Source organism: Oncorhynchus mykiss, chromosome 2 (genome assembly GCF_013265735.2).
Source record: "Oncorhynchus mykiss isolate Arlee chromosome 2, USDA_OmykA_1.1, whole genome shotgun sequence".
NCBI lineage: Eukaryota > Metazoa > Chordata > Actinopteri > Salmoniformes > Salmonidae > Oncorhynchus > Oncorhynchus mykiss.
This window is the reverse complement of record NC_048566.1, coordinates 64570855-64598728: the sequence shown is the minus strand read 5'-3', so window position 1 is coordinate 64598728 and position 27874 is coordinate 64570855. Positions and strand designations below refer to the sequence as shown.

The following is a 27874-nucleotide window of genomic DNA, read 5'->3' as shown; positions in this document are numbered from 1 at the left end:
GTCAGTGGCAGAATGTCACACTCTGCATCTGTCCCTTTCCCATCTTCTTGCTCTTGCCAACACTTTGAAGGCCATTAACATGACAGCTTGACAACCGTTTTGTAATGGACAGGTTTATTGTTTTTCAACAAAATAGCATATAATCAAAATTATTTCTCTGAAACTGTAACATAATAGAAGTTCATAGACACTCATAACATTATTGTGCTCTGGGAAATTGCAGTATGGTCCAGAGAAAAATATGGTATATTGACTAAATGTTATCACCAGGAAGTTAATGACCTTACCCCAACATTTCTGATTTAAAAGCCCGGTGCAGTCTAAAACGTGATTTCCCTGTGTTTTATATTTCCACACTTTGAGAATGGAATAACTCTGTGAAATTGTGAAAATTATGATAATGCCTTTTTAGTGTAAGAGCTGTTTGAAAAGATTGCTTAAAATTTCAGCCTGTTTTGGTGGGAGGCAGTAAATTAGTTAATCGAGCAATAAGAGAGTTCCAAACCTCTGCCAACAGCTAGTTTTCAGTATTCCCATCACCACTCCAAGCACTCCGTCAGTCCTAGCTAAATTCTTGCTTGGGAAATTGCTCTTTGCTAAGAAGCTATTTTTATTTTTGACCATTTTAATTGAAAACAATCACAGGAACGTACTTAATTGTGACCCAGAAATGATTTGTTATTTAGATAAAAAAAACTACTGCATTAGATGTTTAACATACAATTAAAACCCAGCAAATAATCCAAGCACTTTGTCTGCCATAGTAAAATAACATATTTAAACCTGTTGGACAACCAAAGCATTGAGGAGTTTAGGCAATCTCACTCAAGAACCAGTCCCACACTTTCTTCTTGTTCTCATCCACCCATTTGATATTGGCTGTAGTTCTCTCAATGGCCTGCTCCAAAGCCAAGGTCCCTGAGCCAAAACCAATCTTAGAGTTGTCCTCCTTGAATTTCTGGAGCTGACATCATGAAAAACAAAGTTACATTTTAGTCTTAGTAACTATTCCCCAGGTCATTGGTGTGAATGAGAGTGTGTTCTATATTTGACTAAATACAAATATAGTCAGCACAATTCTTAATAAAGTAAGCTATTTATTAACAGTACAGCTAAAGAAAGTACTGTACACCCAGTCATTGAAACACTTCAATTAAAACATTACCTGCTCAAGTTCAGCTTTAGTTGAGAATCTCATTGTCACACCACTTATAAGATTGGCAAATGAGAAGGATCCAACACCATACCTAGGAATTATGACAATTACAAGTTAATAATGTCCATACACAAACCAAGTATACACTGAGTGTACAAAACATTAAGATCACCTGCTCTTTCCATGACTAGGTTTTCACCTCGTCAGTCTATGATCCCTTATTGATGTCACTTGTTAAATCCACTTCAATCAGTGTAGATGAAGGGGAGGAGACAAGTTCTAGAAGGATTTTTAAGACTTCAGACAACTGAGACATGGATTGCGTATGTGTGCCATTCAGAGAGTGAATGGGCAAGACAAAATATGTAAGTGCCTTTGAACGGGGTATGTTAGTAGGTGCCAGGCGCACCGGTTTGTGTCAAGAACTGCAACACTGCTGGCGTTTTCACGCTCAACAGTTTTGTGTGTGTATCAAGAATGGTCCACTACCCAAAGGGCATCCAGCCAACTTGACACAACTGGGACGCATATGAAGTCAACATGGGCCAGCATCCCTGTGGAACGCTTTGGACACCTTGTAGAGTCCATACCCAGACGAACTGAGGCTGTTCTGAGGGCAACAGAGGGTGCAACTCAATATTAGGAAGGTGTTCCTAATGTTTTGTACACTCACTGTATTTGATTTACTGATATAAGTGCCTTTTTGGGGTACAACTTACTGTGTGAACATGTACTCCCAGTTCTGTGTCACAAAGTCCCAAGCCAATGTTTGGCCTTGAACATTACTGGAGATGTACACGATGACAGACGTTGCATCCTGCTTACGGATTTTGTCTGAATCCAAAGTGTATCTCAGGTACCTGAATTGAGTCCATAGAGTATTGATACGTTTAGACAGATTGTTATAATTGACTGTATTTGTCAATATGAAGACAATGGAAAGCGAAAACAGTTCAATATGATACATTGCATTCGGAAAGTATTCAGACCCCTTGACTTTTTCCACATTTTGTTACGTTACAGCCTTATTCTAAAATGTATTAAATAAATACAATTCCTCAGCAATCTACACACAATAGCCCATAATGACAAATCAAAAACATTATTATTATTTTTACAACTTGATTGGAGTCCACCTCTGGTAAATTCTATTGATTGGACATGATTTGGAAAGGCACACACATCTGTCTATATAACATCTCACAGTTCACAGTGCATGTCAGAGCAAAAACCAAGCGATGAGGTCTAACGAATTGTCCGTAGAGCTCTGAGACAGGATTGTGTCGAGGCACAGATCTGGGGAAGGGTACCTAAACATTTCTTGGGGCTGGGGCGAAGGTTCACCTTTCAACAGAACAACGACCCTAAGCACACAGCCAAGCCAGTACAAGGGTAGCTTTGGGATAAGTCTCTGAATGTCCTTGAGTGGCCCAGCCAGAGCCCAGACTTGAACCCGATCGAACATCTTTGGAGAGACCTGAAAATAGCTGTGCAGTGAAGCTCCCCATCCAACCTGACAGAGCTTGAGAGGATCTGCAGAGAAGAATGGGAGAAACTCCCCAAATACAAGTGTGCCAAACTTGTAGCATCATACCCAAGAAGACTCGAGAGTGTAATCGCTGCCAAAAGTGCTTCAAAAAAGTACTGAGTAACGCTTCTGAATACTTGTGTAAATATGATGTTTTTTATTTTGAATACATTGGCAAACATTCCTAAAAAAACAATTTTGGCTTTGTCATTGTAGGGTATTGTGTGTTGATTGATGAGGGGAAATAAACATTTAATCCATTTTAGAATAAGGCTGTAACGTAACAAAATGTTGAAAGAATCAAGTGGTCTGAATACTTTCCGAATGTACCGTATGTCTAATAGTACCCTCACAAAATAACCAGATGTAACCTACTTATTCAGAAGTTCATGGTCCTTAGTACATGCCAGAGATGACATCAGTTTGTCTGCATCGCTGGCAATAGTGGCAGTCTTGAACATGTTCCAACCAAAATCCCACTCTGCAGCCCCGCCTGCTGCAATGGCACTGCAGTACACTGTCTTCCTCAAATTAGGATGTATCCTGATATCAAATGTTTTACATTGTTGTTACAGGGTAGTATTCTTTGTTGTTAAAAACCACGCAAAAAAATCCAGATATACGGTAGTATAGGCTAAATTGATACCAGACACTTCCTATAGTTTATAAATCAATGGATAACCAATATGAACTCACAGATTGTTGTCAGGGTCAGCCTTCCATTGACTGTACCAGCTTTTAGTCAGATTCTGACACTCAACCAGTCCACTGCTACAGGCCATCCTAATGGCATTCACCTGGTTGTACCTGGAAGTGAAAGGTATTCCTTGTTGTTATTATAAAGCCTTATACTCCTTTCAGACCACATCAAATACACCATATCAATGCTCTGGATCATTCCACTCACTGCTCATTATGCCCATCAGGAACTTTACTCCAGTCTGCAGTAATGGTCTTGAAGTGTTGAAAAAGGGGTGTCACTAGATTCCTCACATAATGCTATGACAAGGACAAAGAATAAGATGCTAAGTATGTATTAAAGTGAGATCAGTATATCTATATCAGTCTCGAAATATCTCATGTGTAATTGTCACAAATTAAATGACATTCTACCTGCATAGTCCCATAGACCTCAGTGCGATCAAACATGAGGTAAAAATAATCCAAGTTGTTCAGAGCCGACTCCCACGGTATATATTCAATTTCTTTGGAGAGGTATTTTGTCGTTTTCAGAGCTAATGTTGTGGGAATTAACTGTGCCCTGTGTAGAGAAATAAGGTTTAGAAATACAATCACCAAAATATGATGCACACAACACTTTGTGACATTGTGGTGGTTCAAAAACGTCGAAACCCCAACCTTGCTAGATTAAAAGCATCATCCACAAGTTGTGCTCTGTTGATAACTGGTATGACCTGCAAGAAAAACAAAAATCTGACTCTTATCAATGTTGTATTGAAGCAAAATAACAGTAATATCCTTCGAACATGTGATGAGTCAGTTTTTCCTTTTACCTGGTGATTAGTGCTCAGTTGGAAGAGGAGACGTTCCCAGTTGCCAAGGTCATAGTTAACCCTGTAGTATCCAGTCACATTGATGTTTGCTAGTACCCAGTGACCACTTGTCAATTTATTGTTTAGGGCTGTGGGGGGAAATGAATTCATGACAGTGAAGCTACGGAGAGTAGATCAAATCTGCATGTTATTTCATAGGACTATTTTATGTGTTCATATTCGTCCACAGTTTTCTACAGACGGCACTAGTTAAAAGGTTCTCTGTATCCGTACCCTCTTTCTCAAGCAGCCATATCTCTTTCTGAACCACTCCTGCTTCCATCCATTTGATTGGTACTATCCACTCGTACCTAGGCACCAAAATGAACTGGGCTTTTTTATTATATATAATCTTAATCATATGTAATACATGAAAATGCTATGACCATTCATTACATATACAGTGCTTTCGGAAAGTATTCAAACCCCTTGAGTTTTTCAATTTTTTTAGGTTACAGCCTTATTCTGAAATTGATTAAATGTTTTTTTCCCCTCATCAATCTACACACAATATATCATAATGACGAAGCAAAAATTAAATATTATATTTACCAAAGTATTCAGACTTTTTACTCAGTACTTTGTTGAAGTACCTTTGGCAGCGATTACAGCCTCAAGTCTTCTTGGGTATGACGCTACAAGCTTGGCACACCTGTATTTGGGGAGATTCTCCCATTCTTCTGCCCAGATCCTCTAAAGCTCTGTGAGGTTGGATGGGGAGCGTTGCTGCACAGCTATTTTCAGGTCTCCCCAAAGATGTTCGATCGGGTTCAAGTCCGAGCTATGGCTGGGCCACGCAAGGACATTCAGAGACTTGTCCTGAAGCCACTCCTGCGTTGTCTTGGCTGTGTGCTTAGGGTCGTCCTGTTGGAAGGTGAACCTTCGCCCCGGTCTGAGGTCCTGAGCGCTCTGGAGCAGGTTTTCATCAAGAATCTCTCTTTACTTTAATCCCAAGAGTCTTGGTGTTTCCAAACTTCTTCCATTTAAGAATGATAGATGCCACTGTGTTCTTGGGGACCTACAATGCTGCAGAAATGTTTTGGTTCTTTTCCCCAGATCTGTGCCTTGTCACAATCCTGTCTCGTAGCTCTACTGAAAATTCCTTCGCCCTCATGGCTTGGTTTTTGCTCTGACATGCACTGTCAACTATGAGACCTTATATAGACAAGTGTATACCTTTCCAAATAATGTCTAATCAATTCAATTTACCACAGGTGGACTCCAATCAATTTGTAGAAACAGCTCAAGGATGATCAATGGAAACAGGATGCACCTGAGCTCCATTTTGAGTCTCATAGCAAAGAGTCTGAATATTTATGTCAATAAGTTATTTCTTTTTTTAGTGTTCTATACATTTAACCAACATTTCTAAAAACCTGTTTTCGCTTTGTCATTATGGGGTATTGTGTGTAGATTTCTGAGGAAATTGTTTTATTTAATCCATTTTAGAATAAGGCTGTAACATAACAAACTATGGAAAAAGTCAAGTGGTCTGAATACTTTCAGAAGGCACTGTATATCTCTCCAGACCACAGACGTACTTGAAGTCAGATGGTGGTACACTCCCCACAGAATCAGGGTCCAGTAAGAAGTGCTTCTGGGTGATCAGTCCAGTGGCTGTGTTTATGGTGACCACTGGGAAGCCCATCTGAAGGACCCAGCGGTTCATGATGTCATGCACTGTACCAGGAAGTTCCATGTCACTGGCATCTACTGCCTAGAGAGGGAGACACAGGAGAATGATTAGAGATAGTATTATGGTCCCTGTACCATAGGAGGGCAGCATTTTCATAATTCAGAAGTCCACATTCTCATTGACATGACTGTAAATAGAATGTGAGCTCGGTCAGTATCATTTGCTGCTGTAAAGGCACACATAATATCCAGGCTGTATCACATCTGGCCGTGACTGGGAGTCCCATAGGGTGGCGCACAATTGGCCCAGCGTCGTCCGGGTTTGGCCAGGGTAGGCCATCATTGTAAATAAGAATTTGTTCTTAACTGACTTGCAAAGTTAAATAAAGGTTAAATAAATACATATCCTCCACATTCTGGCGGAATGTGTAGTACTGCCACAGATTAATCATTAATTCCAACAGTACAAAGTAACTAGCTGAAAATAGGACTAGCCAATGCACGCTATTGATTGTTTCTAAGGGACTTACTCGTTGTAGATGATCCCAAAGGTCTGTCCCCACTGTGTTGTCGTAGGCAAAGTGATTCAGGTAGCTCTAGAGGATAAATATGTATTCTGCACTTAGAACAATTAATCATAGGCAATATATTCTACAGTTAATAATGAGAAATTCACTTTCAAGGGGTCTACTCACTTGTTTTCCTCTCACACACTATGCAAACAGCATTCCTTAATGCTTAACATAACTATGATAAATGTGTATCATATCAAAAGAAGATCCTGGGCTGTAGCAGTGCCTTGGGACGGTAAGAAATACATACACTTAGTCCTTGGACGAAGACTGGTTCAGTTAGAAAATCTGACAGCATTCTCAACACTGATGCCCCCTGTAGAGAGAGTACAAAATGGCTGAAAACTAAAATGCTTTCAAAACAGAAATAATTAAACAGAAATTGAAGAGTTTAGGTTGTAGAATACTATCATTCACAACACTACATGAACACATTTATTTGTATTTATTTATTTTTATTTAACCTTTTTTTTTAAAGTATTCACACTCCTTTAATTTTTCCACATTTTTTGTGTTACAGCCTGAATTGTATTTTATTTTTATTATGATAATTTTTTTGTGACTGGCAAAAGTCAAATGGTGGCACACTCCCCACATATTCAGAGTCCAGTAAGAAGTTCTTGTGTGTGTGTGTGTGTTTATGGTGACCACTGGGAAGCCCATCTGAAGGACCCAGTGGTTCATGATGTCATGCACAGTACCAGGAAGTTCCATGCCACTGGCATCTACTGCATAATTCCACAATGTCAAAGTGGAATTATGTTTTCAGAATTTTTTCAATTTAATTAAAAATGAAAAGCTGAAATGTCTTGAGTAAATAATTATTCAACCCCTTTGTCATGGTAAGCCTAAATAAGTTCAGGAGTAAAAATGTTCTTAACAAGTCACATAATAATTTGCATAGACTCACTCTGTGTGGTAATAGTGTTTAACCTGATTTTTGAATGACTACCTAATTTCTGTACCCCACACGTAAATACCGTGCATTCAGAAAGTATTCAGACGCCTTGACTTTTCCACATTTTGTTACATTACAGCCTTATTCTAAAATGGATAAAACAAAATGTTTTCTCGTCAATCTACACACAAAGGACATAGCAAAAACAGGTTTTAGAAATTTTAGCAAATGTGTTAAAAATAGAAAACTGAAATGTCACATTTACATAAGTATTCAGACCCTTTACTCAGTACTTTGTTGAATAACCTTTGGCAGTGATTACAGCCTCAAGTCTTATTTGGTATGATGCTACAAGCTTGGCACACCTGTATTTGGGGGAGTTTCTCCCATTCTCCTCTGCAGATCCTCTCAAGCACTGTCAGGTTGGATGGGGAGCGTTGCTGCACAGCTATTTTCAGGTCACTCCAGAGATGTTCGATCGGGTTCAAGTCCGGGCTCTGGCTGTGCCACTCAAGGACATTCAGAGACTTGTCCCGAAGCCACTCCTGCATTGTCTTGCTGTGTGCTTAGGGTCGTTGTCCTGTTGAAAGGTGAACCTTCACCCCAGTCTGAGGTCCTGAGCACTCGGGAGCACGTTTTCAACAAGGATCTCTCAACTTTGCTCCGTTCATCTTTCCCTCGATCCTGACTAGTCTCCCAGTCCCTCTAAAAAACATCCCCACAACATGATGCTGCCACCACAATGCTTCACCGTAGGGATGGTGCTAGATTTCCTCCAGACGTGACGCTTGGCATTCAGGCCAAGGAGTTCAATCTTAGTTTCATTAGACCAGAGAATCTTGTTTCTCATGGCCTGAGAATCCTTTATTTGCCTTTTGGCAAATTCCAAGTGGGCTGTTGTGCCTTTTACTCAGGAGTGGCTTCCGTCTGGCCACTCTACCATAACAGCCTGATTGGTGGAGTATTGCAGAGATGGTTGTCCTTCTGGAAGGTTCTCCCATCTTCACAGAGGAGCTCTGGACCTTCTCCCCCGAATGCTCAGTTTGGCCAGGCGGCCATCTCTAGGAAGTGTCTTGGTGGTTCCAATCTTCCATTTAAGAATGATGGAGGTCACCGTGTTCTTGGGGATCTTAAATACTGAAGACATTTTTTGGTACCTTTCCCCAGATCTGTGCCTCGACACAATCCTGTGTCGGAGTTCTACGGACAATTCCTTTGACCTCATGGCTTGGTATTTGCTCTGACAACTGTGGGACCTTATATAGACATGTTTACTTTTCCAAATCATGTCCAATCAATTGAATTTACCCCAGGTGGACTCCAATCAAATTCTAGAAACATCTCAAGGATGATCAATGGAAACAGGATGCACCTGAGCTCAATTTTGAGTCTCATATCAACGGGTCTGAATACTAATGTAAATAAAGTATTTCTGTTTTTTTTATACATTTGCAAACATTCTAAAAACCTGTTTTCACTTAGCCATTATGGGGTATTGTGTGTAGATTGATCAGGATAAAATAAAAAATAAAAAATTAGAATAAGGCTGTAACGTAACAATGTGGAAAAAGGGAAGGGGTCTGAATACTTTCCGAATGCACTGTATCTGTAAGGTCCCTCAGTTGAGCAGTGAATTTCAAACACAGGTTCAACCACAAAGACCAGGGAGGTTTTCCAATACCTTGCAAAGAAGGGCACATATTGGTAGATGGGTAAAAAAAAGCAGACATTGAATATTCCTTTGAGCATGGTGATGTTATTAATTACACTTTGGATGGTGTATCAATACACCCAGTCACTACAAAGATACAGGTGTCCTTCCTAACTCAGTTGGCCAATGGTGACATTAAAACAGTTTCAGAGTTTAATGACTGTGATAGGAGAACTTAGGATGGATCAATAACATGATATAAATAATAAATAAAACCTAACATAACTCAAACGGAAAGAATTTGCATTTGTAGTTACTCCACAATACTAACCTAAATAACAGAGTGAAAAGAGGAAAGCCTGTACAGAATACAAACATTCCAAAACATGCCACCTGTTTGCAACAAGGCACAAAATTAATACTACAAAAAATGTGGCAAGGCATTTAAGTTTTTGTCCTGAATACAACATGCTATTTTTGGGGAAAATCCAATACCACACATTACTGACTACCACTCTTCATATTTTCAAGCATACTGGTGGCTGCAACATGCTATGGGTATGCTTGTTATCGTTAATGACTGAGGAGTTTTTCAGGATAAAAAATAAATGAAATGGAGCTAAACACAGACAAAATCCTAGAGGAAAACCTGGTTTTGTCTGCTTTCCACCAGACACTGGGAGATTAATAAACATTTAATCAGGACAATAATCTAAAACACAAGGCCAAGTCTACACTGGAGTTGCTTACCAAGAAGACAGGGAATGTTCCTGAGTGGCAGAGTTACAGTTTTGACTTAAATCTACTTGAACATCTATGGAAAGATGGTTGTCTAGCAATCTCCAACAACCAATTTTACAGAGCTTGAAGAAATTTGGAAAGAATAATGCGCAAATGTTGCACAATCCAGGTGTGTAAACTCTTAGAGACTAACCAAGAAAGACTCACAGCTGTAATCTCTGCTTTTCACTTTGTCATTATGGGGAATTGTGTGTAGATGGGTGAGATTTTTAAAATTTAATTCATTTTGAATTCAGGCTCTAACACAAAATGTGGATTAAGTAAAGTGGTATGAACACTTTTCTGAAGGCACTGTACATTGTCTTACAGTGCCTTGCGAAAGTATTCGGCCCCCTTGAACTTTGCGACCTTTTGCCACATTTCAGGCTTCAAACATAAAGATATATAACTGTATTTTTTTGTGAAGAATCAACAACAAGTGGGACACAATAATGAAGTGGAACGACATTTATTGGATATCTCAAACTTTTTTAACAAATCAAAAACTGAAAAATTGGGCGTGCAAAATTATTCAGCCCCTTTACTTTCAGTGCAGCAAACTCTCTCCAGAAGTTCAGTGAGGATCTCTGAATGATCCAATGTTGACCTAAATGACTAATGATGATAAATACAATCCACCTGTGTGTAATCAAGTCTCCGTATAAATGCACCTGCACTGTGATAGTCTCAGAGGTCTGTTAAAAGCGCAGAGAGCATCATGAAGAACAAGGAACACACCAGGCAGGTCCGAGATACTGTTGTGAAGAAGTTTAAAGCCGGATTTGGATACAAAAAGATTTCCCAAGCTTTAAACATCCCAAGGAGCACTGTGCAAGCGATAATATTGAAATGGAAGGAGTATCAGACCACTGCAAATCTACCAAGACCTGGCCGTCCCTCTAAACTTTCAGCTCATACAAGGAGAAGACTGATCAGAGATGCAGCCAAGAGGCCCATGATCACTCTGGATGAACTGCAGAGATCTACAGCTGAGGTGGGAGACTCTGTCCATAGGACAACAATCAGTCGTATATTGCACAAATCTGGCCTTTATGGAAGAGAGGCAAGAAGAAAGCCATTTCTTAAAGATATCCATAAAAAGTGTTGTTTAAAGTTTGCCACAAGCCACCTGGGAGACACACCAAACATGTGGAAGAAGGTGCTCTGGTCAGATGAAACCAAAATTGAACTTTTTGGCAACAATGCAAAACGTTATGTTTGGCGTAAAAGCAACACAGCTCATCACCCTGAACACACCATCCCCACTGTCAAACATGGTGGTGGCAGCATCATGGTTTGGGCCTGCTTTTCTTCAGCAGGGACAGGGAAGATGGTTAAAATTGATGGGAAGATGGATGGAGCCAAATACAGGACCATTCTGGAAGAAAACCTGATGGAGTCTGCAAAAGACCTGAGACTGGGACGGAGATTTGTCTTCCAACAAGACAATGATCCAAAACATAAAGCAAAATCTACAATGGAATGGTTCAAAAATAAACATATCCAGGTGTTAGAATGGCCAAGTCAAAGTCCAGACCTGAATCCAATTGAGAATCTGTGGAAAGAACTGAAAACTGCTGTTCACAAATGCTCTCCATCCAACCTCACTGAGCTCGAGCTGTTTTGCAAGGAGGAATAGGAAAAATGTCAGTCTCTCGATGTGCAAAACTGATAGAGACATACCCCAAGCGACTTACAGCTGTAATCGCAGCAAAAGGTGGCGCTACAAAGTATTAACTTAAGGGGGCTGAATAATTTTGCACGCCCAATTTTTCAGTTTTTGATTTGTTAAAAAAGTGTGAAATATCCAATAAATGTCGTTCCACTTCATGATTGTGTCCCACTTGTTGTTGATTCTTCACAAAAAAATACAGTTTTATATCTTTATGTTTGAAGCCTGAAATGTGGCAAAAGGTCGCAATGTTCAAGGGGGCCGAATACTTTCGCAAGGCACTGTATGTTTACCTTGCTGTAAGAGATGACATCAAACTGTTCACTGATTTGCTCAGGCTTCTGGATGTCATCGTCTTTGGAGGACAGGGGGTGAGAGGAAGCCAAGGCATCCACTGCAAACACCCTGTGCACATCATCAAGAACTATGAGATCTTTCTGTGGAGGAGAAAGATAGGGCTCTAGTATACTGTACATGTTGTGACTTTCAGTGACTGCTTGTACACAGAAAGTTAGATTACTAGTCACATCTGGCACCACTATCACCTTTTTATCAAATGCTAACGGGAGGGGATGGATGTGTGTCTTGTCTTTAATGGGAAACCTTACCACGTTCCAAGTGGATTCAGCATAATCCGCCCCAAGATATGACACGTAGGATGCAAAGCCCTCATTCAGCCAGACTTCATTCCACCATCTCAGGGTCACTAGATTTCCAAACCACTGACGAAAAGAAAGACCATGACAGATAAAAATTAAATGAATGTTTGAATTCATCTTTTTAAGAACGAGCAATGATAGTCTGATTCCCTGGACTGTATCCTACCATGTGTGCAAGTTCATGTGCAATGATGGTGGCTGTTCTCTCCTTGTTTCCATTGGAGGATGTTAAAGGATCGTAAAGCAGATTTGTTTCCCTGTAGGTAACTAGTCCCCAATTCTCCATGGCCCCAAAATAAAAGTCAGGAAGGGCAATCTGGTCTATACAGGAATGTTTGAAAAGAAATTATTTTATTTTCCAAAACAAATCATGATATCATTTGCAAATCACGTGGTCAATTTAAAATCTTACCTGATTTGGAGAGAGGGTAGGTGGTATTGTAATACACCTCAAAAAAGGACAGGATTGGTCCTGTTAGATTGAGCGCATATTCTCCATGTCCTTCACTGATGGATTTTCTACGAGCCCAGATCCGAATCTGTGCGGACAGGCCAGGAGATTTATTCCAATCACAACTCTTACTGATGTAAACACTTACAGTACACTTTGTACTGTAAACACCCACCCAACATGGACAAGAACCATCACTGGTTAGATTACGGTTGAGAAAGTACACAATACATCCACAGGCTCAGCAAGAGCGTACCTTGTATGATTGTTGTTACTGCAGTTGAAATTATGCAAACATTGAGTTGATTTCATTACCAGAATATCTCCCTCCCGAGCGCTGATAAATGAATAGTCACAGACAATCAGGGCCAGTAGGTAGGTTGACATGCTCTTGGTTGGCTCAAAACTGGTCTGTGTGACAGCCTCTGTGTATACGGTGGCGTTAACTATTTCTAAAGAAGATCAGGAACAGATTGTCAGGACAATATGATCCCTTGAAAGAAAGGCTGTCAAAGGGTTTCAGTATAAACAGTAACATAATACAGTATTTAGTTTAAAGGTGCAATATGAAGAAATCACTCCGCCATTTCCTGGTTGCTAAAATTTGAATAGTTTGCCTAATTTCAGTTTATGTGACGAACAAGCAATGCATAGTGTAGAGAATCATTGTACCATCTAAACCGCTGTGAAATATATTTTCATTAACCAAAAATATTAGATTTTCAGCTGATTGAAGCTGGTGTATAAAACCGAAAGCAAAAGACGCAAAAATGAAATTTAAGATTGGGAAGCATAGAAACAGCACGCATAGAACATATCTACAGCTTTTTAGACCTGCTTTCATAACTTATATTTCTATGTGAATTTGGTCAGGTCGCCCAAAAAGCTACATTTTGCAGCTTTAAATAGTTGTGATTCCTGGAAACTAGGGCTATGTTTGGATGGATATAGCCGTTTCAACTAACCTGGCTCCTTGCCGTTTGACAGGGCCACAGTCCCACGGGGATGGAGGAGTGTGATGTGGAAGACTGCTTTCCTCGCAGGCTCATCAAAACAGGGGAAAGTTTTCCTGGTGTGAGTAGGGTGCATCTGAGAGGTAGCTACAACCCTGTGAAGGACAAGCATAGTTTGATTATTACTGAGTCTGTGTGTGGAAAAATCAAAATCAAAATCAAGAGTATAAGGTGTACCACCATTGAGGTTATACCATTTAGACATACATTCATATTGAAGATAAGATTCATGATATGCATAATATTACGTAGCTGAGTATCTGTGTATTGTTGTACAAAGGTTGGTAAACAAACAGCGTCTGGGACATTTTAAAGGGAAGACTAATCACTCACTCCTCTAAAGCTACTTCCTGTTTGACTGTGGGAGAAAAACTTCAGGTTCCTGTTTTTCAGTGGAAACCCACCTCTTGATTTGTACATATTTACGATACACAATTTTGCTGAATGTAAATGATTAGATATGACTGAGTTTATTTAACCTATTAGAGTTTTCAATGCAGTATGACACTGAGTACTGATAAGTTTTGTGAGAAATGGAAGAAAATATTAAACATTTAAGTCATGTAGCAGATGCTCTTATCCAGAGTGACTTACAGGAGGGGGGGTTACTAAGCTATATGGAATTGTTTTAAGAAGGTCATACCAAGGATCATGAATGTTTTGATTATGAATGTTAAGACCCCTTGAAGTATCAATTTATTTATGGCCTTACTGCTATTAGCCCATAGAAACACATTGAATAACAGATAACAGTCCCCCAAAATATCAAAAGGAAGTTTGTTCTGAAGTGTCTCTCCTATATCTGAGAGACATAAGATAGATCAGGAAACATTTGTTTGTTTTTTACATGTATTTAACCCCATATGTTTGGCATTAAACAGTCTCAATATATACAGTGCCTTCGGAAAGTACTCAGACTCTTTGACTTTTTCCAGCCTTATTTAAAATAATAATTATTATTTAATTTTTAAAAAAAATACTCAGCAATCTAAACACATTACCCCATAATGATAAAGTGAAAAACTGTTTTTTACAACTGTTAACAAATGTTTTAAAAATAAAAACAGATAAACCTTATTTAAAAAGTATTCAGACCCTTTGCTATGAGACTCGAAATTGAGCTCAGGTGCATCTGGTTTCCATTGATCATCCATGAGATGTTTCTTCAACTTGATTGGACATGATTTGGAAAGGCACACACCTGTCTATACAAGGTCCCACTGTTGACAGTTCACGTCAGAGCAAAAACCAAGCTATGAGGTCAAAGGAATTGTCCGTAGAGCTCCAAGACAGGATTGTGTCGAGGCACATATCTGGAGAAGGGTACCAAAAAATGTCTGCTGCATTGAATTCCCCAGGAACATAGTGGCCTCCATCATTCTTAAATGGAAGAAGTTTAGAACCACCAAGACTCGTCCTAGAGCTGACAGCCCAGCCAAATTGAGCAATCGGGGGAGAAGGACCTTGGTCAGGGAGGTGACCAAGAACCTAATGGTCACTCTGACAGAGCTCTAGAGTTCTGCTGTTGAGATGGTTGTCCTTCTGGAAGGTTCTCCCATCTCCACAGCACTCCACCAATCAGGCCTTTATGGTAGACTGGCAAGACGGAAGCCACTTCTCAGTAAATGGCCCACTTGGAGTTTGCCAAAAGTCACCTTAAGACTCTCAGACCATGAGAAACAAAATTCTCTGGTTTGATGAAACCAAGATGAAATTATTTGGCCTGAATGTCAAGCGTCACATCTAGAGGAAACCTGGCACCATCCCTACAGTGAAGCATGTTTTTTTTCATACTTTTGGTGGGCCAAGACTGAGGTGGAGCGGGGTCCACGTCCGGCACCCGAGCCGCCGCCGTAAGAAGGCCCACCCGGGGCCTCCCCTTTAGAGTCAGGTTTTGCGGCCAGAGTCCGCACCTTTGGGGGGGGACTCTTTCTATTTCTTTCAGGACGACAGATTTTTTACTTGTCAGCTCGGGATTAAATTTAGCAACCTTTTGGTTACTAGTCCAACACTCTAACCACTAGGCTACCTGCCGCCCCAATGCAGAAGATGCAGAAGTGCGACATAGACGGATGCGGTCGATTGAGACAAAAATGCAAAAATATCTCTAGCTTAAACGGACAGATTTTTATGTTGATTGTTGTATTATGCTAATGAGATGTCCGTGCAGGCACAGACATCAACCTTAGGGGTTTAAGTGTCTTGCTCAAGAGCACATCGGCATACATTTCATCTAGTTGGCCCCGGGATTAGAAACCAGTGACCTTTCGGTTACTGGCCCAACACTCTTAACCACTAGGCTACCTGCTGCTATTATCATAATGATGATTCAATTGACTCACTTTTTAACTCCGTCTTCTTCATATTCACTCCTATAGAAACCTGCTAGGTCATCAGCCAGCTCCCCAACAAACACTGTGTCCAGCTGGTAGGATTCTCCAACAGCTAACTTGCCATTCAGTTCCAATACCAGGAACTGAGTTGTTGGCTGTAGCCAGGATTTCTTTATGGTTGGTGCGGGTGTGCTACCGAGAGCAGAAAGTTTAGCCAGATGGTCATCCCCCCACTTGGTGTAGTTCAGCTTGTTGGAGTGTATGAGGATCAGGTCTGTCTCCTTCACACATTGAAAGACCACATAGGATTTCCCTGTGAAGATGTAGAGGCCTTGTGCGTTGACGGTGAGTCGGGGCCACAGGGTCAGGTTGTAGTGGTCAGGCTTCAGGGTGTCTGGGAGACGGTACTTGTCCCATGGGGCGACGACCTCTACGCTATCTGTCAGTGCAATAGCCCACAAGGTAACGATGGTCGCCACAGAGAGGACTCCCAGCACAACGCAGAGAATAAAGAACTTGCTGATTTTGCAGGATTTCTCCATGTCCTAGAGGAGTCTCAGCACGCACTAAGTGAGAGGGCTGAGCTGATATCAGTGCTTCCCTTCAAAATTAATGGATGATCTATTTAGTAGTAGCTTTTGTGGGTGGGGAGTTGCTGACAACTTAAAGAAGATGATAAGAGAGAAAAATGGGCAGTAATAACTTTTTATTGTGTTGTTCCATAAGCAACTGGCATTTTTACACATTCATCGATCACCATTCCAGGCATGACCAGGGTTGGGTAGGTTATTTTCTAAATGCAATCTGTTACAGTTACTAGTTACCTGGACAAAATTGGAACCAGCAACGTAACCTTTGGATTACCAAAACTCTAATGTAATCTAATTACATTCAGTTACTTTTAGATTACTTTCCTTTTAAGAGGCACGAGAAGAAAATAAAAATGTAGGTTACCAATTGAATGACATCTATTGCAGGATAAATCAATGTTAAAGTTTACATAGCTGGCCATATATGGATGTTAAATTGTACTTGATGGGTTGGTTATGTAGGCTTCTTCTAACCCATAGCTTTCTACTACATTAAATTATATCTTTACATTAATATGTATAATTTTTAAGTCCAAAAATGGATGTAGCAACTACAGATTTGCTCTTTAAGTCTATCAAAAGTGTGTGAGTTTGAGCATGTGTCCATTAGGCCTATGTATGTATTTTTTTATGAGCATGAATTAGATTGAGTAACAAAAGCCCTACATTTATTCCAAAGGCTGGGATCCGCACTATGCAGCTGTTGCAAGAGCTCATTTTTGCTGTCCACTGGTTTCAAAACCAATGATTGATAGGCAGCTTAAGTTTCTTGAATTCAACCATTATTGGGTTCAAATACACATTTAGATTTGTGAACAGCCATCCACAACAATCACAATCCAACCAAAGGCGCAAATAGCTAAATCAGAGAGTAGCAGTGTGATTTATATCAATGCTCTATGTACAGTACCATTCAAAAGATTGCACACGCCTACTCATTCAAGGGTTTTTCTTAATTTTTACAATTTTCTACATTGTAGAATAATAGTGAAGACACACAATTATGAAATTACACATGGAATTATGTAGTAACCAAAAAAGTGTTAACCAATTTATAATATATTTGAGATTCTTCAAAGTAGCCACCCTTTGCCTTGATCACAGCTTTGCACACTCTTGGCATTCTCTCAACCAGCATCATGAGGTATTCACCTGGAATGCATTTAAATGAACAGGTGTGCCTTGTTAATTTGTGGAATTTCTTTCCTTATTAGTGCGTTTGAGCCAATCAGTTAGGGGTAGGGGTGGTATACAGAAGATAGCCCTATTTGGTAAAAGACCAAGTCCATATTATGGCAAGAACAGCTCAAATAAGAAAAGAGAAGCAACAGTCCATCATTACTTTAAGACATGAAGGTCAGTCAATCCGGAAAATTTCAAGAACTTTGAACGTTTCTTCAATTGCAGTCGGAAAAACCATCAAACGCTATGATGAAACTGACTCTCATGAGGACCGCCACAGGAAAGGATGACCCAGAGTTACCTCTGCTGCACAGGATACGTTCATTAGAGTAACCAGCCTAAGAAATTGTAGCCCAAATAAATGCTTCACAGAGTTCAAGTAACAGACACATCTCAACATCAACTGTTCAGAGGAGACTGCGTAAATCAGGCCTTCATGGTCGAATTGCTGCAAAGAAACCACTACTAAAAGGACACCAATAAGAAAAAGAGACTTGGTGGAAATTAGTCCAAATTTGAGATTTTTGGTTCTTTGGTGGCTACTTTGAATAATCTCAAATATAAAATATTTTTTTAATTGGTTAACACTTTTTTGGTTACTACATCATATGTGTTATTTCATATTTTTGATGCCTTCACTATTATTCTACAATGTAGAAAAAAATTTTAAAAAATAAAGAGAAGCCCTTGAATGAGTAGGTGTGTCCAAACTTTTAACGGGTAATGTAGATGTCAATAGTAAGTGATATCTGTATCGCTGTAGACTACACCACTGCTGTCATCATTACCTCCAAGCGTTTATTCAAGTTGGTTAATCTTTGGATGCCGACAGCAGTCACACCATTGGAAGAAATGTTTGGACTGTAGCCTAAAAAGCATATTCATGCTCTTTTTCCGTGATCCATCGAACACATTTGGTGTGTCATCATAGTGGTCTCTGACTTGTGGTCAGATTCGCTCAGTTGGAACAAACTAAAACTTGCGCCTTTTTTCAATGATGATTTGAATGTCATTGAGAAAACAGAAGTGTCAAAGTTTTTTTTCCACAAACATCATTTCTGAATTTAAAAGTAATCCTGGACGTAATCATCTAGTTTTTCAAAAGTATCTATAATCAATATTACAATATTTTCTGTTGGAAATGTAACAGATTGCAGTTACCGTTTTTTGTAATCCCTTACATGTTACTCCCCAACCCTGGGTACGACAGACATAAAATCACAGACATACCATCACGGATCCCTCGAACTGTGTCATTACGCATACCTGGTCCCCATTTCCCTGATTGTAATTGTATAAATTTGCCCTTTGGTTCACCATTGGGCTGCTGATTAGTGTTACAATGTCCGTTGGTTGTGTGAGTACCTGTGCCTTGTTGTTTTGACTTTCGTGCTGCTTGTATTGCGCAGATGATTACGGGTCTCGTCCCGTGTATTGTGCAGATGATTACGGGTCTCGCCCCGTGTGTTAATCGTTGTGCGCTGGTGTTATTTATTCGAGGTACTCCTCGCTCTTTTGTTTGCGTTTCAACCCTGTGTTTTGTATACGTCTTTGTCATTACATGGCACGCCGTAATTTGGATTTTTTTTTTTAAACACACAACAAAACTATTACGCATTCCTGCGCCGGTCTCTCGATCCTTCATACCAGCGTGACACATACAATAGTTTTGTAGGAAAAGTGCAAAATACTTTTAGGCAACCTATTGAATTTGACAACATTTTTAACACTTTTTGTTACTATTTCTGTAATTACAGTGTAACAAGTATTGTAAACGCTCTACTTAGGTTTGAGCTAAGGTTAGGGTTTAGAGTTTTTGCTGCGAGTACAGTGTTGTAATGAGTAATTACAATACGTGTTACACTGTACTTAGATGCACTTGACACCATATCTACTGTAATCAAATGTTTGTCCAGTGACTATTTCAGAATGTCCTCTGATTATCATAGAATGATGTATTACCTTGTTATAAGGAGAACCGTTTATTTCCAGTAATGTAAAAGCCCAAAAGAAGCAAAATTACATAAAAGATGCAGTGTAAAACACGTGTATTATTTCCACAACAATAAACCAGTGTTTTATAACAAATCAGCATTGTAGATAGTTACTGTCTTCAAATATCTACAAATACTGACTTAAGCAAAACATACTATGATAAAAAATAAACTTCCCCAAAAAGTTATTCAGGATGCAAGCATGTATCAAAATGTCTTTAGTCTTTGTTAGAAAAAGCACATTTCAATTCATACATAGTATTTCTGATTAAACGGCAGGATAGCTGTAGAATCAAAATGGTCCTTTAACCGTTAAAGAGACACAACTCTCGTAAAAACCGGGAACATAGCTTTTGGATAGGTGTGTGTTTCTCCATGTGACCCTTATTCTTTAGGAACCTCTGTTCTAAACCATGTCTGCACTGAGTCCTTGTTCTCCGCCACCCATTTGATGTTAGCTGTTGTCCTCTCAATGGACTGTGAAACTGCCAAGGTACCTGAGCCAAAGCCAACCTCAGAGTTGTCCGCCTGGAATTGCTTGAGCTGTGACAGCGAAGAGAAACATGAACTTATATTGTGAAGAAACCTCAATATTCAGGGTCCACATAGTATTCCAATACAAACATGTTGAGCAGTACGTGCTGAAAAATCTCCTAAACTTTTATTTTACCTGTTTGAGCTCAAATTCTGTTGAGAACCTCTTGGTCACACCATTGATGAGATTGGAGAAGGAGAAAGATCCACCACCGTACCTATGACAGAATAAGAGGTAAGGCTAAAGAACAGCATCTAGTGAAGAGTTAGATCAAATATCAGTGTGACAAATAATTACTTTGTAAATGAAACAATCAAAACAATATGTGTTTAAAAGCTCAAACTCACTGAGTAAAGATGTAATTCCATCGGTCTCTCATAAAGTCCCAGGCCAGAGACTGGCCCACCACGTTGCTTGCAATGTAAACAATGGTAGAGGTAGCATCCTGCTTGCGAATTTTGTTTGCGTCCAGGGTGTATTCCAGGTACCTAAATGTGGCATGGAGGTACAAAGACAATATGAGGCATTGAAGCACCTCATATTCATGTCAGACACACAAGGCTCTTTCAAGCTTTGTTTTAATAGGTCTCCTTTTGACGCCAAGCAGAGAATCAATGCTTTGCTGCTTATTGAATACTCTCTGACACTTACAAGAGGGCAAATAACAGATTGCAATTTCAGGTTAACATTACTATATTTAGTCTGGCCTGGATAAACTTGAACTCACTTGTTGAGTAGCCAGGGCTGCTTGGTACAGGCCAGGGCAGATCGAAGCTTGTCTGCCTCAATAGCGATGGTGGCAGCCTTGAACTGATCCCAACCAAATTCCCACTCCGCAGCCCCCCCTGCAGCAATAGCACTGCAGTACACTGTCGTCCTCAAGTTGGGGTGTATCCTAATAGAATATCAAATATTTCAGCATCTATCATGCTGTGTGGTACTCAAAACATTTTGATATTTACTGTTACAGGTGTAGGATCTTACTTTGTAATGAAGAAAAAACAAATTATAATTAAAACATTTACTAATTTACACTTAAAACACAATGTTTCTGAAGTTTGTAATTTCCATTTTGAAATTTCAGGTGTCATTTTCCCTTAGGAAAAATGTATCAACCCCTACAAAAATTATAATCTACATAATAATTTACATTTCCTTTTACTGAAGGATTATTTTCCTACTGTATAAAACTGGCTCAGATTAAGATCCTACATCTGTAAGGGTATTCAGAAATGAATCTGATTTGCATTCAAATCCTACTGAACTCACGGATTGTTTGTAGGGTCTTTCATCCACTGACTGTACCAGCCTTTAGTCAGAGTCTGGCACTCTTCCATACCAGTGCTGCAGGCCACCCTGATGGCATTCACCTGGTTGTACCTGAGGGTGGAAACATACAAGTAAAGGGAGAGTAGAGTAAGGGGATTGTCTTGGCCTTCAAATAGTGATATTGTGAAAAGGATACTTTTGTTTGGACATGGCTGGGTAAAAGCAAAAATTAAAATTTATATTATAATCAAGAAATGTAAGGCTATTGATCTACTCACTGGTCCATATGTCCAGTGGGTACTTCTGTCCAGTTTTCAGTGATATTCCCAAAGTGCTTAAAAAGTGGTTCTATTTGATATTTTAGGTAAGTCTAAAAGATCAAAACAAACATGAGAAAAAGTATAATTTCCAATACTATTTTGTTTAGTATACAGCCCATAATATTATTTGTAAAATGCTTTTTATTTTTTAGCATTGCTTTTCTAGATAATAAACCAACCTGCATATCCCCATAGATTTCACTCCGATCAAACATGAGGTAGAAAAAGTCCAAGTTGTCCAGAGCTGACTCCCACGGCATATATTCCCTTTCACTTCTGAGATACTTCGTTGTTCGCAACGCTAATGTTGTGTTGATATATTTTGCCCTTGACAGAGAAAATATACAAATGAATTGAGAATCCTTCTAGGCCTACTATTTATGAATCAAATACCAAGTATTACTATTTAAATCACGCATAGAGTAAACTATGTACTCACCTTGCAAGGTTAAAAGCATCATCCACCAATTGAGCTCTGTTGATAACTGGAATAGACTATGCAAAAACATTACCATCAACATTAGCATGAATGACTGTTTCTGTATTTTGTGTAATTTGAGTTTATTTGGAGAATCGGTTGTTTTCATCCATGTCTGACCTCATGATTGCTGCTCAGTACACCGAGGAGACGTTCCCAGTTGGTGTTATCATAGTTAACCCTATAGTATCCAGAGACGTTAAGGTTGGCCAGTATCCAGTTGTTCCCAGTGACTGCCATTTCAGGCTTATTAGCTTAATATTTAGGGACAAAAGCAACATGTCAGTTTCCAAATCATCATATATCTAAATAATGCTCTTTGATAAGATTCTCTTGGCTGTACTGTAATCCCTAGCTTTTGCTCATCTCCATCTGTGAACTGTTAATTGCGTTTAAATATACCACAATACATTTGACAGGTTCCCACATTGTCAGTGGTTGTAATGCATACCCGTTTTGTCCTCTAGCCATGTCTGTTGCTGTACAAATCCTGTGTTCATCCACCTGATTGGTACTATCCACTCATAACTGGGGAAAGACATTATCATTAAGTTATTGCGCGCTATACAGTTTTTTTAAAATTAGTATTAAGGTTGTTATGAATGATACTGAGACACTCATAAAGGTGTCATGACTGGTTCAGAAAGGTTTTATGTATACCCCCCTATAGTAAAGTGTTAGCATTTGTTTAATCCTCAACTTAGTTTGCAATTATTCATCATTTACATTCCGACTTACTTGAAGTCAGATGGTGGTACACTCCCTGCAGTGGAAGGGTCCAGAAGGAAGTGTTGCTGGTTGATCAGTCCAGTGGTTGTGTTTATGGTGACCACTGGGAAGCCCATCTGAAGGACCCAGCGGTTCATGATGCTGTGCACAGTTTGGCCTGTGGGAAGTGACGTGCCAGTGGAATTTACTGCCTAGAGACGAAGGAAAGAAACGTTAAGGTTAAAACAAATATATACAGTACCAGTCAAAAGTGTGGACACACCAACTCAATCCAAGGTTTTTCTTTATTGTTACTATGTTCTATATTGTAGAATAATAGTGAAGACATCGAAATAACACATGGAATCATGTTATTTCAAAAAAGTGAACACCAAAAAAGTGTTAACCAATTTAAAATATAATATATTTGAGATTCAAAGTAGCCACCCTTTGTCTTGATGACAGCTTTGTACACACTTTGCATTCTTTCAACCAGCTTCATGAGGTAGTCACCTGGAATGCATTTCAATTAACAAGTGTGCCTTGTTAAAAGTTAATTTGTGGAATTTCTTTCCTTCTTAATGCATTTGAGTAATCAGTTGTGTTGTGACATGGTAGGGGTGGTATACAGAAGATGACCCTATTTGGTAAAAGACCAAGTCCATATTATAGCAAGAAGAGCTCAAATAAGCAAAGAAAAACGACAGTCCATCATTACTTTAAGACATGAAGGTCAGTCAATCCGGAAAAGTTCAAGAACTTTTAAAGTTTCTTTAAGTGCAGTCGCAAAAAACATCAAGAACTATGATGAAACTGACTTATGATGTTCGCCACAGGAAAGGAAGACCCAGAGTTACCTCTGCTGCAGATGATAAGTTCATTAGAGTTAATTGCACCTCCCAGATTGCAGCCCAAATAAATGCTTCACAGAGTTCAAGTAACAGACGCATCTCAACATCAACTGTTCAGAGGAGACTGTGTGAATCAAGCCTTCATGGTCGACTTGCTGCAAAGAAACCACTACTAAACCAATAAGAAGATATTTGCTTGGGCCAAGAAACACGAGCAATGGACATTAGACCAGTGTGATGGCGTGGGGGTGCTTTTTTCGGAAGCGATACGCCATCCCATCTGGTTTGCGCTCAGTTTGACTATCATTTGTTTTTCAACAGGACGATGACCCAACACACCTCCAGGCTGTGTAAGGGCTATTTGACCAAGAAGGAGAGTGATGGAGTACTGCATCAGATGACCTGGCCTTCACAATCACCTGACCTCAACCCAATTGAGATGGTTTGGGATGAGTTGGACTCCAGAGTGAAGGAAAAGCAGCCAACAAGTGCTCAGCAAATGTGGGCACTCCTTCAAGACTGTTGGAAAATCATTCCAGGTGAAGCTTGTTGAGAGAATGCGAAGAGTGTGCCAAGCTGTCATCAAGGCGAAGGGTGGCTACTTTAAAGAATTTAAAATATACTTTTGATTTGTTTAACACTTTTCGTTTTACTACATGATTCCATATGTGTTATTTCATATTTTTGATGTCTTCACTATTATTCTACAATGTAGAAAATAGTAAAAATAAAGAAAAACCCTTGAATGAGTAGGTGTGTCCAAACTTTTGACTGGTACTGTGTGTGTGTGTGTGTGTGTGTGTATATATATATATATATATATATATATATATATATATATATATATATATATATATATATATATATATATATATATATATATATTAGTTGATAGGATTTTCATCAATTATCATTACTGTTTCAGCGTTTGATTATGTAATAATAGAGAGAACTTACCATTTGGAGGTGATCCCAGAGGTCAGTATACACTGTGTTATCATAGGCAAACGTGTTCAGGTATGTCTGGGAGAATAGGGGAAAGAATATACAGAAAGGTTATTCAGCAACACAATAAACATACATAATTGCTTTGGACTTATAGATGCATTTTACTATCTACCCTGTACTTACTCTTCTCTTATGACAGCCAGAGACAACCATTTTTGTTCCAACATCTGCAGTACAGTGTTACTCAGGATTATATTAATAATATGATAATATACTATACATACACCGAGTCCTGTGGAGAAGACCTCTTCAGACAGGAAATCAGAGAGCATTCTCAACACTGATGCTCCCTGTGGACGCCACAGAATTCAAATGACGATACATGATATAGCTACAACTAAAACAAATGTATATCAATCAAGGATAGATATTTAAAGTCTGCAACACAATTAGTCACATTTTCTGATTTTATTTATGTTGACATCAATGTTTTTTGTTCTTCAAAGATCATGGCAGAGAAAACACTTGAGCGTACCTTGCTGTAAGAGATGGCATCAAACAGTTCACTGATTTGCTCAGGCTTCTGGATGTCCTCCTCTCTGGAGGACAGGGGGTGAGATGAGGCAAGAGCATCTACTGCAAACACCCTGTGCACATCACCCAGAACTATCAGGTCTTTCTGTGGAGGGAAAGGACATGATTATACACTGAGTAAATGAGGGGAAACCTCTCCAGTCCACTCCATGTGGACAATTGATATGCATCGTCTTCATAATTTGTTCAGGCAAAGAAAATAATATCAATGACAGAAAGCTGTCCATATGAAGATCTGAGATGAATAGTTGAAACACTTACAATGTTCCAGTCAGGCTCTGCTTCATTTGCCCCAAGATATTCTACGTAAGACGCAAAGCCCTCATTTAGCCACAGGTCATTCCACCACCTCAGTGTCACAAGGTTTCCAAACCACTGAACAGAAGAGATTCATGTTACTTACAAGACCATTCAAAATAAAACAGGTTGACTTCAATCCAAAGTAATCAGCTAACACAAGACATTAAGATAATATACAGTAGGTTATGAATTGCTAAAACATACAGTAACTGCATTTACTCATAAATGTCTCAAGTTAGCCAAAGTACATGACCCAGTTAATCGTTTTATGAAAACACAAGGAGGTACAGTATATTGTATGTACAATACTGTATGTAGTTCCCATACCATGTGGGCCAGTTCATGAGCAATAATGGTGGCGATCCTTTCTTTGTTTGAATTGGAGGACATCTTCGGGTCGTACAAGAGGGCTGTTTCTCTGTATGTAATGAGTCCCCAGTTCTCCATTGCTCCAGCATTGAAGTCAGGCAAAGCAATCTGGTCTGGAAGAAAGAATCGGCAAACAAAAAGGATGACAGTTTCTCAGCCATATATGGTACTATAGAGCTACAATAACTCCATGAATAAAGACTTGCCACATAAGAGTTTATTGACAGCATACGGCTTCCCATAAAGTGTCTGAAACCTATAAAGAAATCTAGCATCTAAAACCTTATAAAGATGTAAGAAATTCAACTTTTATAAAACCCTTACCTGACTTTGGCAGAGGGTAGGTGGCATTGTAATATTTTTCGAAGAATTTCAGGATGGGTCCTGTTTTGTTGAGGGCGTACTCGCCTTGTCCATCAGCGATAGCTTTTTTGCGGGCATAGATCCGGATCTGAAAACAATTTAGCAGCATTGCACTTCATACTGTACATCACAAACACAGCTATATCTACATGGACTTTATGACACTTGAACATTGAGCTTTTTCCTTGAATGTGACAAATGGAAAAGTGGGACTGAACATAGTTATTCTAAAGAATAGGTCAAATACATTACCAGAACATTGTCATTTGTGCTGTTAATATAGTCGTAGTCACTGACAATAAACGCCAACAAGTATGTTGACATTTTTTTTGTTTCGTCGAAAGATGTCCTCCAAACTCTCACAGTCCCCTCGGGCCCCTCCTCAGTGACTTCAACAGGAGCTGAGCAAGAATTAGGAAAAGAGAAGTGCGGACAATAAAATGTTTTGATAAGAATCATAATGCAGCATTTCTGAATTATGACCAAAGCCTTCTTTAAACATTCACAGTACTGACCATGCTCCATGCCGTTGGACAGGGCCACTGTCGTCGGGGGATGGAGGAGTGTGATGTGGAAGATGGCTTTCATTGCAGGCTCATCAAAACAGGGGAAGGCTTTCCTGGCATCTGTGGGCTGCATTTGAGTTGTCGCAACAACTCTGAGATAAACAGTACAATGGTTCAGAATTGTTTCGTCAAATGTAGGTGTAATCTATCGACTTGATAGATCTACATCAGCATTACAGTTTAAGCTTCATTACAACTTACTTTTCTTCTCCTTCCTCCGTATATACACTCCTATAAAAGCCTCCCAAGTCATCAGCCAGCTCCCCAACAAACACTGTGTCCAGCTGGTAGGATTCTCCAACAGCTAACTTGCCATTCAGTTCCAATACCAGGAACTGAGTTGTTGGCTGTAGCCAGGATTTTTTTATGGTTGGTGCGGGTGTGCTACCGAGAGCAGACAGTTTAGCCAGATGGTCATCCTCCCACTTGGTGTAGTTCAGCTTGTTGGAGTGTATGAGGATCAGGTCTGTCTCCTTCACACATTGAAAGACCACATAGGATTTCCCTGTGAAGATGTAGAGGCCTTGTGCGTTGACGGTGAGTCGAGGCCACAGGGTTAGGTTGTAGTGGTCAGGCTTCAGGGTGTCTGGGAGACGGTACTTGTCCCATGGTTCATTTGAGGGTGCAGTTGTGGGTATGACAGGTGTGGTGATCTGTGGCTTGACAGTTGACCCTCCAGGTGTGGTGACCGGTGGCTTGATAGTGGAACCTCCATTAGTCGGATTGACAGCCTCATTTTTGGCTACCTCTTGAGAATAAACGACTGCCAACGCAATGACGGTGGCCACTGCCCCTGCACCAAACACAATGCCCACCACCCCAACAAACTTACTGATATAGAAGCCTCCCCCCATGTCCAACTGGCGTAAAACTACACAGCAAGAGAGATGATGTGGTGTCTGTGCA

The 27874-nt window shown here is 39.7% G+C and overlaps 1 protein-coding gene across 2 annotated transcripts; it reads right to left on the bottom strand.

The window, feature by feature from the left end:
* Positions 1–112: 112 nt before the first annotated feature.
* Positions 113–27874, bottom strand: anpepb (alanyl (membrane) aminopeptidase b). 2 transcript variants are annotated; one of them, XM_021568270.2, is made up of 21 exons: positions 27569–27874; positions 15911–16309; positions 13521–13663; positions 12871–13007; positions 12517–12643; positions 12271–12425; positions 12054–12167; positions 11739–11882; positions 6695–6760; positions 6403–6468; positions 5779–5954; positions 4472–4548; positions 4199–4326; positions 4044–4099; positions 3798–3945; positions 3592–3683; positions 3381–3491; positions 3060–3227; positions 1876–2016; positions 1166–1247; positions 113–964 (listed from the first exon to the last, which is right to left on the bottom strand). In XM_021568270.2, exons 1-21 carry the CDS (start codon positions 27820–27822, stop codon positions 812–814), a joined length of 2937 nt encoding a protein of 978 aa, XP_021423945.2. In that variant the 5' UTR covers positions 27823–27874; the 3' UTR covers positions 113–811. The 2 variants fall into 2 exon arrangements, with proteins under 2 accessions (XP_021423945.2, XP_021423931.2); XM_021568256.2 differs by lacking the exons at positions 113–964; positions 1166–1247; positions 1876–2016; ... (15 more) ...; positions 13521–13663; positions 15911–16309 and adding exons at positions 19640–20210; positions 20338–20419; positions 20550–20690; ... (14 more) ...; positions 26655–26803; positions 26918–27060 and having other exon boundaries at positions 27170–27874.

Excerpts from the sequence above, each read along its gene's own strand:
- anpepb (XM_021568256.2), bottom strand. The coding sequence starts at position 27,822 with ATGGGGGGAGGCTTCTATATCAGTAAGTTTGTTGGGGTGGTGGGCATT. Across the intron at positions 26,153-26,363 it reads CTACCCTCTGCCAAAGTCAG|ACCAGATTGCTTTGCCTGAC; the intron begins GTAAGGGTTTTA and ends TCTTTCTTCCAG. Across the intron at positions 21,842-21,970 it reads AAATCTATGGGGATATGCAG|ACTTACCTAAAATATCAAAT; the intron begins GTTGGTTTATTA and ends TTGATCTTTTAG.